The 10,126-nt window shown below is 45.9% G+C and overlaps 1 protein-coding gene across 1 annotated transcript in view; it reads right to left on the bottom strand.

Annotated features, from left to right (window-relative positions):
• Positions 1-7,659: 7,659 nt before the first annotated feature.
• Positions 7,660-10,126, bottom strand: part of tax1bp3 (Tax1 (human T-cell leukemia virus type I) binding protein 3) — a 53,738-nt gene continuing 51,271 nt past the window's right edge. Inside the window, exon 5 of the mRNA XM_072244073.1 lies at positions 7,660-9,150. Coding sequence (XP_072100174.1) covers positions 9,016-9,150 — 135 coding nt within the window. The 3' untranslated portion in view covers positions 7,660-9,015. The remainder of the gene's footprint in view (positions 9,151-10,126) is intronic.

Below are 10,126 nucleotides of genomic sequence, written 5' to 3'. Positions count from 1 at the left end.
TTTTGTTGTGTTCCAGTTCTTCACCACACCCATATTATCACTGTAGTGACAAAGTCCCCAACTATCTTTCCAGTCATTTCATTAGTCATTGGACACCCAAATAATGTCTATATTTTCTTCTCTGTCACTTTGTAACTCAAATGTCCAAATGATGCTAATGGTGGAGTGTGGAATAAACCAGATGCTGAGGATGGCTAAACACCGTCACTGCTACAGTCCAGAGGGACATTCGGCTCAATTAACCACATCAATATTACGTACTCATAGAAAAGGGCTGGCAGAGAACACCACGGAGGGTGGCATTAGGGTAATTGTATGCGCCACAGTTCCTGCGCAGGCATTGGATTGTGTAGAGGAAGAAAAGAAAAGGTTTAAAACACTTCTTCAGACATTAGTTTGCGTAGAGGGATCGCGAGTTTAAAAGAATGGAGCGGGGGGCAATTGGCACATTTCATGTGCCACAGTTCCTGAACAGACTTTCAATTGCCGAGAGGGAGAGAGTTTAAAACAAATAACCGGGGTTGTTTCACGCGCCACAGTTCCAGAGAGGACATTGGATTGCATTAAGGAGACAGTTTAAAAGAAGTGAGCGGAGATGGTCTGCATATTTTGCACGCGCTTCCAGATGAGCCACAGAATTGTGTAGAGGGAGAGTAGCGAGCTTCAAAGAAGCGTGTGGGAGCCTGCAGGTGATAAGCAGTAGTCCTCCAGTAACTCCAGGATGAGTCTGCTCTTGAATCCCATTCCTGAGCACTACATATCGCCTGGGGAGGTCATAATAAATGAAATACTTCTCCCCTAACACTTTTGCCACCCTAGGTGCACTCTGGTCCTTGGTTGGGAAAGCCTGCGCATATCTGGTGTAGTGATCGGGATGACCAAGACATGTGCCACGTTGCTGGCATCTGGCTCTATTGACAGGAAATCCATACACACCGGGTCCAGGAAGCTCCTCCCTTCTTTCCCCAGGGGAGGGTAACCACACAGAAGCTGATTCAACCGGTGGCTCACTTTCGCGTAGCCCCTCACGAACCTCCAATAGTAACCACAGAACCCGAGGAACGATGGCGAATCACTCACAGTCTGGGGCCTTGGCCAGGTCCACTCTGCAAGTGGGACAAGGGAGCTGCCCTCATAGGCGACTTGCAGTATTCAACCTCTGGTTTCATTTGGGGCCAGTAGAACTGGTCTCTCAGCAATCCATAGGTCTTTTCAACCCCAAAATGTCCACAATCATCATGAAATGACTTCAACACAATCCTCCGATACTTCTCAGGCAGAACCAGCTGGGAATGCTGAGGTGATGTGACCTGGTATAGGATCTGGTTCCTCAACTCCAACATGGGCATTCTGTCAGTAATGGAGGCACCCCAGCATATTTCATCTTCTCTGCCTAAGCCATTTCGACCGCTGACCAAATGGTACTGATATCCAGGTCATCTTGCAGAGCAGCTGCCACTTTCCCAGAACTCAATTCCAGTAACTGGTTTGTCTTCAGAGCAGTCAGGTTACAGTAAGCTTGTGGAATGCACCATCAGAAGCTCCCAATTGATCGACCGCTCGATCTTGTCCTTGCTTTCCGTCCGCTTTCACCGTGACGGCAAACTGACACATGGCTTTCACCCCCGGAGCAGAAACGCTCTCCCGCTCTTCGTCCCTGTTCAGCCCTTCATGAGCACATCAGGACAGCAAAGCATCAGCATCAATGTTTTTGCTTCCCGGCCGGTACTTCAGGGTGAAATCATAGGCAGACAATGGGATGGCCTGTGGCATCCAATTTTGCCGAAGTCAGGATGTAAGTTAGGGGATTGTTATCCGACCTCACCTCAAACTTGGCACCACAGAGGTAGCCACTCAACTTATCCACCACAACCGATTTCAACGCCAGAAACTGTAACTTGTGCGTGGGATAGTTTTACTCAGAGGGTGACAGACTCTGGCTGACAAACACAACAGGTCTCAACCCAGTGCCCTGATTCTGATATAGGACACCCCCTAAGCCCTCTCTGCTGGCATCCGAATGCAGTACGTATGGCAATCGGGGGTATGCGAAAGGTAGCACGGGAGCCTGCATCAGTATCTTCTTCAACAACTGAAAGGCCTCTTCATAGTTTGCATCCCACCTCAATCCGAAGGGCTAAGATACTATTTACCTTCCTCCCTTTCTTCCCTAAGGGAGGGTAACCACATAGAAGGTGATTCAACCAGTGACTCACTTTCGTGTAGCCCCTCACGAACCTCCAATAGTAACCACAGAACCCGAGGAATGAGCGTATATCATTCACAGTCTGGGACCTCGGCCAGGTGGTCACCACCTCTATCTCAGACGGATCTGTACCTACTCCATCCCATGAGACTATGTGGCCAACATAGCTAACAGACATCTTGCAGAACTGGCACTTGTCCAGGAAAGTTTTAACCCTTCAGTTTTCAGCTGGCCCAGTACCTTCAGTAGCCTCGCTTCATGCTCTTTCAAAGTGGACCCAAACACTATGAGGTCATCCAGATATACCAATACCTCAAGCATGTTCATGACCCCCACCGTTTTCTCCATGACCCGCTGGAAGTTTGCAAGGGCTCCCTATATGCCCTGGGGCATCCCTTCGAATTGGAAGAATCCCAGGGGACATACAAATGCTATTTTCTCTTTGTCAGCCTCACTCATGGGGATCTGGTAATATCCACTCCTCAAGTCCAGCACACTGAACTACTTCGCACCACTCAGACAGGCCAGTGCTTCTTCAATTCATGGGACCGTATACTGGTCAGGGATGGTACGCCTGTTCAGAGTCCTATAGTCCACACACATCTGTAGCTTCCCATTTTTCTTTCTGGCCATTACTGTTGCAGATGGTCCCAGCTTCCTTCAACTTACACAAATATGTTGACATCCTCCACCTCTCCAGGGGCCAGTCAGTTCAGCTTTCTCTGAACGGGGTGTCCTCGGTCACCCAGATGGTGTGGCGAGTGCTCTTGGAACAACCTACATCAAACTCATCAGTGGAAAAAGACACTTTCCAGCTTCAACATCTTCTCTACCTACCTCCTCTTCCAAGCCGCAGGTACCGGGAGTCCCCGAAGTTGAATGACTCAGCGGTCAATTTGCTCCCCTTTACAGAGGGTTTCTCCCTGGCTTGTCTCAGCGGGATGCTAGACATTACCATCACTAGGAACAGATGTGCATCCCCTGCTTTGCAGCATTCCTGACAATCACTGCCATCCTGCTCGCCTGTACAACCGAGGGCCTCTGGCCTCACCAGTACCCCCAGAAGGAAATCCCGACTCCTCCACGTGGTCTTCCAGAGTGTCCACTAAGAGGGCTTCACCCTCAGGCATTCCAGGAAATTTGGGCATCCCTGTCACTCTCGCTACTTCCTGGGCTGCAACACAATTGGCTTTGACTGGGTGAACCACACCATCCCTCGACTAATCTCGGTATCCGGCCCAATGCAGCAACACACTTCCTCAAAAGCAGCCTGAAACACTGAGTGCACAGACAGTGCTCCAAGAAAGCTCTCACCAGCATTCTCCTTGCAGGTCCCCATGAGCCTCCTCACAAGAGAGGAGTTGCTCCCCACCAGAATTGAAACACCGCCCTTCTCAAAGGGATCAAGGACCTCCGATACTCCCACATCGGCCTCCGAAAACTCCAGCTTCACTGACAAATAACCATCGTATGGATAATCACCAGTGCTAAGACCCCAGATCTCCAGTGCACTGAATGGTGTAAATAGTAAATGCATCAGATACCAGTTGTAAAACGAACGGTACAACGACGTAACCTGCAACCTGGTGTCGAATATGGCTTTAGCATAAATACCCTCTATCCGTAGCGATACACTGGAGCTTGGCCCTACTAAGCCTTCAGGAATAGGGTCTCTCACTTTTGGGAGTTCCTTGGTATATTGCTGGAAACGTGTCCCCCCAGAGACACTAGGCCATTCCCTCACTGGGTCTCGTCTAAGTTCCCCAACGTCTCTCTCTGCTTAGGTACCCGGGCTCACTCTCCGAGGGGCTTCCCGGCGCTCACACACCCACCTGAAGTGTCCCTCTTCACCAGATACAACAGAACCCCAGCCCCCAGCAGCCCCCGTCCCCTTAGGGGGTCCGCCCCTCTATCTGTCCCATCATTCATGGGGTGGAGGCACACCAGCTGTTAACAACCGGGACATCTCAGTTCTCAAGTCTGTCACAATCTCTTTTATTACCCTCGGGTTGGGCTAGTCGTAGTCACTTCACCATAAGGGGTTACTACCAAGGACTGTACCCTGCTGACCAGAGACCTCCCGCACCTCCAACGTGCTCTCCTCCTCCCATATCTCTCTGATCAGCTCAACAAAAAAGAGAGGGGGCACGTACAAGACAGTTGGAGACCACAACCAATCAGGTCCTGGGACTGGGTGCGCTTTGCTATCTGGTCCATTCTTAACTGATCCACCTCAGCCGCCTGAATGACCCCTCTTCGCCACAAGCAATTTAGCTGCCGCTGTAGCAGAAAAATGTAGTCAGAAAGCTTCTTCCTCATTCCTGCCGCATGTTCTGAAACCCGCCATGAGCTCCATTGGGCTCCCTGTCCTGCCAAAAGCTTTTTCCAATGCCCCCATATAATTGGCAGTATTAGGTAGGGGGCACCAGGTTTTCACAGCTCTCGCACATCTACGGCCCGCCCCCTCAAACTCTCAACCAATCACTGTCACTTTACGTCATCAGCACACTGCCACTCATCTAGCACTGAGGGGTCTGCTCCACCCAAGTCTCATACTCCTCTTCCCCCTCGGGGGTGGGCATTATTCCAGAGTACATTCTCAGCTTCCGGTGGGGACCCTCTGCCTGTGTATTGGGCCACTTATTCACCAGAAAGATGAGGGCTGATGCCAACCCAGAACTCTCACTCTTCAGTGGGGGCTGAGGACTAATTAGACCTACCAAATCTGACCACTCCTCCTCCTTGCTCCTCAGAAACGATAGAACCCTGTCTTTGAAGTCTCTGCCGCCAGTTACAGAAGCTAGACTTCTGATTTGGCCCGCTCCACTACACTCTCCTCCTTCCTGACAGTATGGACAGGCCATGGCCCCGCCTCCCTGGGCACCATAGTAGTGGGCAGTTCCACTAACATTACGTCAGTGCTAGTCGCAGTAAAACGAGGTCTGTGCCCGCCACTTTATCAAACCTCTTACCCGCAATTCTAACTTTGCCGACAACTTTAACAGTACGTAAAAGACGAATTAACAATTTATCCGACGTACGAATATCTAGCCCACTCAACACGCATACATTAGTTACCAGTAACCCCCATGGAGGCATACCACTGTTCCCCAGCAGCATTCATACCAACACAGAACCCACAGGTTCAATGCTCGGGGCAATCACACAGCGTCTAACAAAATCAATCCCGGACAAGCCCCCACAATTGTAACCCCCAGGTTCGGTGGGCTGCAGTAGTTTAGGGGAAGACAGTCGCCACCCTCACCAAGCTGATGAAATCTGATTTGTGTGGATGCTGCGTGATGTATTCCCCTGTTACAACTCAGTATCACAAAAGATCAGATTTTACACCATATGCAATTAAACAATTGAGCTTTATAATTCTGAAATTGACTATAGGGTTAGCACAGAAAATAAAAAGGGCCCATTGTAATGAAAGAGTCTATTGTGCACGTTTGCTGTCCTTGAATTTCCCATCAATTTCCTCTGAGCGTTGTCGACTCCTGGACTCTCATTCTAAGTCCACTCCGCCCTGCGGTCTACCAGCTTGTTCCTCGCACGTCTTCTCTCTTCATCTCTCCCCAACAAAAGACCGTGAATACCTCCTCTCAGACAGACAAGAAGCAACAAGCCTCTCATTGAATGGCGCACATGCCAAAGCCCCTGTTATCTCCAGTCATAACCCAAACACTGCTGCTACAGAGAAACCATTACATTAGCTGTGAAACCTTACAAAGCATTACATGTGGAAGGCATCAAGATGGAGTGTAATGGACAGTAAGGAAGACTATTAAACCTTGCAGTAGGATCTGGATCAGCTGGAAAAACAGGCTGAAAAATGGCAGATGGAATTTAGTGCAGATAAGTGTGAAGTGTTGCATTTTGGAAGGACCAACAATTTGGTAGGTCTTACATAGGGAGCGATAAGGCACTGAGGAGTGTGGTAGAACAAAGGGATCTAGGAATACAGGTCCATAATTCATTGAAAGTGACATCACAGGTAGAAAGGGTCATAAAGAAAGCTTTTGGAACATTAGCCTTCATAGATCAAAGTATTGTGTACAGGAGATGGGATGGTATGTTTAAGTTGTATAAGATGTTGGTGAGGCCTAATTTGGAGTTTTGGTCACCTACCTACAGGAAATATGTAAATAAGATTGAAAGAGTGCAGACAAAATTTACAAGGTTGTTTCCAGAACTGAAGGACCTGAGTTACAAGGAAATCAAAGTTAGAACTGTATTCCATTGAAGATTGAGAGGAAATTTGATAGAGATATATAAAATTGAGGGGTGTAGACGGGGTAAATACAAGTAGGCTTTTTCCACTGAGGGTGAGTGAGACTACAACTAGAGGTCATGTGTTAAGGGTAAAAGGTGAAATGTTTAAGGGGAACGAGGTTCAGCATGGACCGATAGGCCTAAGGGCCTGTTTTTGTGCTGTAGTTTACTATGACTCTAAGTGGAGGAAACATTTAAGGTAAGGGGTAAGCAAATTAAAGGGGATCTAAGGAAGTGTAGTGGACAGTGAGGAAGGTTTTCAAAGCTTGCAGAGGGATTTGGACCAGCCGGACAAATGGGCTGAAAAATGGCAGTTGGAGTTCAATACAGACAAGTGTGAGGTATTACACTTTGGAAGGACAAACCAAGGTAGAACATACAGGGTTAATGGTAGGGCACTGAGGAGTGCAGTAGAACAGAGGGCTCTGGGAATACAGATACAAAATTCCCTAAAAGTGGCATCACAGGAAGATAGGGCCTTTATAAATCAAAGTATTGAGTATGAGAGTTGGAATGTTATGGTGAGGTTGTATAAGGCATTGGTGAGGTCAAATTTGGAGTATTGTGTACAGTTTTGGTCAAATTACAGGAAGGATATTAATAAGGTTGAAAGAGTGCAGAGAAGGTTTACAAGGATGTTGCCTAACCTATTCAACCTTACTTTGTAACTCAGTTTCTCAAGTCAACATCCTTGGATGCAAATGCTGTTCCTTTGTTCAAGAAAGGAAGCAGAGATAACCTAGGAAATTATAGACCAATGAGTCTTATTTCAGTGGTGGGCAAGCTGCTGGAGAAGATCCTGAGAGGCAGGTTTTATGAGCATTTGGAGAGACATAATCTGATTAAGGATAGTCAGCATGGCTTTGTCAAGGGCTGGTCATGCCTTACAAGTGTGATTGAACTCTTTGAGGATGTAAAACACTTTGATGAAGGTAGAGCAGTGGATGTAGTGTGTATGGATTTTAGTAAGGCATTTGATAAGGTTCCCCAAGCAAGGCTCATTCAGAAAGTAAGGAGGCATGGGATCCAAGGAGAGCTTGCTTTGTGGATCCAGAATTGGGTTGCCCACAGAAGGCTGCATCTGTTGGCCTCCACAGTTACAGGATCATCACAATCACACAAAAAAAGTGCTTTAGGCAATGAATTGTTCCATAAACTTCAGTACAGTGATCCACTCCAGAAAGTGTTTTTTATTGAAAGCAATTTAATTACAGTAATTGTATAATATGCAATTTCATTTCTTCCAGATCATCCACCAGTGGACGCACACAGAGTGATTGTTTATATGTAAATACAAGACTAGAGTGAGACAGGATTTAAATCAAGTTATGCGGAAAGACTGCAAAATATGTAGTGTAACCACTTGCTGATTAAAAAATGAAAGATTCTAACTCCACGGGTGCAGGTTTAGGGTGGAAGGAGTATAGCCTCAGCCGGAAGGAGCCATGATACCACTGAAGGGAGGCTACAGTGAAATCAGAAGAATCATGCAAATGCAGCAGTCACTGCAGTGAAGTGTTCTGTCACTGCATACTTTGGTTTCTGACTAACAATCAAAGAACGAATCAGAAGGCACTTTAAGGAGGCCGCGAATTGTTGCCAAATTGTGTCATAGATAACAAATAGCTCAGTATTATTCTAAATATTAAGGTGGTTCACGTCCTTTCACGGATACATGTTATTCCAGTCAGAAGTTGTAGATCGTGTAAAGGCACAGAGTTTAGTTTAAAATACCATTAAAATACTCCTTAAAAAAAATTAAAATTTAAGGTTGCTCTGGCGGATCAAGAACTTCAGGAAACCTGCCCAGGTTCAATATTTAAGGATGTAGATGTTTTCATTAAATTGTTGTTTTAAATCAAGCACATCAACCAAAGCATCATGCTTGCCGTTATCCAAAGCCAGTCACAGAACTCACAACACTATCGTTCACCGTTACTCACTAGTACATATCAAATAAAGCTGTGTAGTATCTGCCCAGTTTGGCATTGTGGAAATTAGACTTGTACTTTCAACTCAACTGTCCTTTTGGGCTGTTCAGTGTCAGTAAAATTAAGCATTTCTTATTATATCATTTATAAAGGCTTTTCTCTTTCAGTGCCATGTTTTCTAACAGCTTAGGGGCAGTTCAGCTCACCCAAGGTTCCCACAAATGGTTTTGGTCAGCAAACCTGCATTTGGTTGGTGGATCAAAGCCAATTAAAAAAGATTAATGTCTGTGTTCAAATAGTAACAAAGAGGAACTTTAATGCTGTTTGTCCTTTAATGCTGGTAACAAGCTTGAGATTCTGAGTCCTCTAAATTTGGTCCCACTAGTAATGTTGCTGAATCAGTTTAACAGTTAAGTATAATAAAAGGTAGGTTTCATGCAATTCTCAGTGAGATCTACAATTATTTCAGGTGTTACATGGTCTGCCAGTGTTGAGGATTGACAGACCACAGTATGGAGCAAAATTAAAGTTTTCAGCTACAGGATAATTTCTCAATAAATCATTACATTCCAGTAGGCCACCAACTGCAGTGAGAGCTGCCTACTGCAGTGAGTGATGTAAGGCCTGCTGCAGGGATTTACGGGTTACCAGAAGCCGAACTACATCTTCATTTTTCTTTGTGAGACGTTTCCTGGCCTGGTCATGTGTTACCATCGTCATATCCCAACCATTTACCTGCAAAGGAAACATAGAGATATTAAAGATAGAAATGGAGCTGCTTCTGAGGATGCAAGCAGAGGAGCCCCGTTAGGCACCTTTTTCTCCTTAGCTCCACTCACTATCATGGTCTTTATTGAGGCTTTGCTGTTGCATGCTTGGTTGGTGGAGGGTGCTGATGCTTTTCTGCAAAAGTGGGTGGATGGGCGTCGGGAGGGTGGTTGCTTTGCTGCTTCCTGTGCATGGGGGTGGGGGGGGCTTTGGGTTCCTAACATTTTTAACTGACACGTATTCTTTGGGGCACTTCTCTGTTTTTGTGGATGCCTGTGAAGAACAAGAATGTCAGGTTTTATATTGTATACATTCTCTGATATTAAATGGAACTATTGAACATTTATTCTTGATTATCAGTATAGCATTTGACCAGGCTTGGTAATTTAAGGAATACTTACATGATATTAATCTTGCACACTTCAAAACTTTGTTTACTCATGTTGTGTATAATTTTAAGATATTTTACATGTACATCTAGCTTCATATTCCTTATTTCTCATGAATGTGCGACTTAATCATCATGGGTTTGCTGCATTGAGTACTTATGGCATTTCTCTGTTTATTTCTCAGTTTTACTGTTGTTCAATTGTATATGAGTGCTGCCCAAAAAACTATCTAGAGCTTGTATGCTATAGCCCAACTCCATGTTCAAGTGAGTGGAGTGAGTGTACACACATACATACACAAGCAAAATATTCCATCTTACTAGAAGATCACACATCTGTGATCTCCCCTGCCTCACACAGGCTTTACACTGATAGATGATTACTAGATGGATGTCAGCCAGTGAGAAGAGCGAGAAGAGTTTAAAAGGAGACAGCTTTATAGAGCAGGCGACGGAGTAGAGGGAGACAGAATAGGATGGCTTTGGCTCAACTGGGCTTTGGTGTTATCGGGTCGAGGTGAGGTAGGTTGTCTGAGTAGAATACAGACAGGAAGT

The sequence above is a fragment of the Mobula birostris genome, chromosome 26 (genome assembly GCF_030028105.1).
Source record: "Mobula birostris isolate sMobBir1 chromosome 26, sMobBir1.hap1, whole genome shotgun sequence".
Taxonomy (NCBI): domain Eukaryota; kingdom Metazoa; phylum Chordata; class Chondrichthyes; order Myliobatiformes; family Myliobatidae; genus Mobula; species Mobula birostris.
This window is presented reverse-complemented; position numbering and strand designations above follow the sequence as displayed.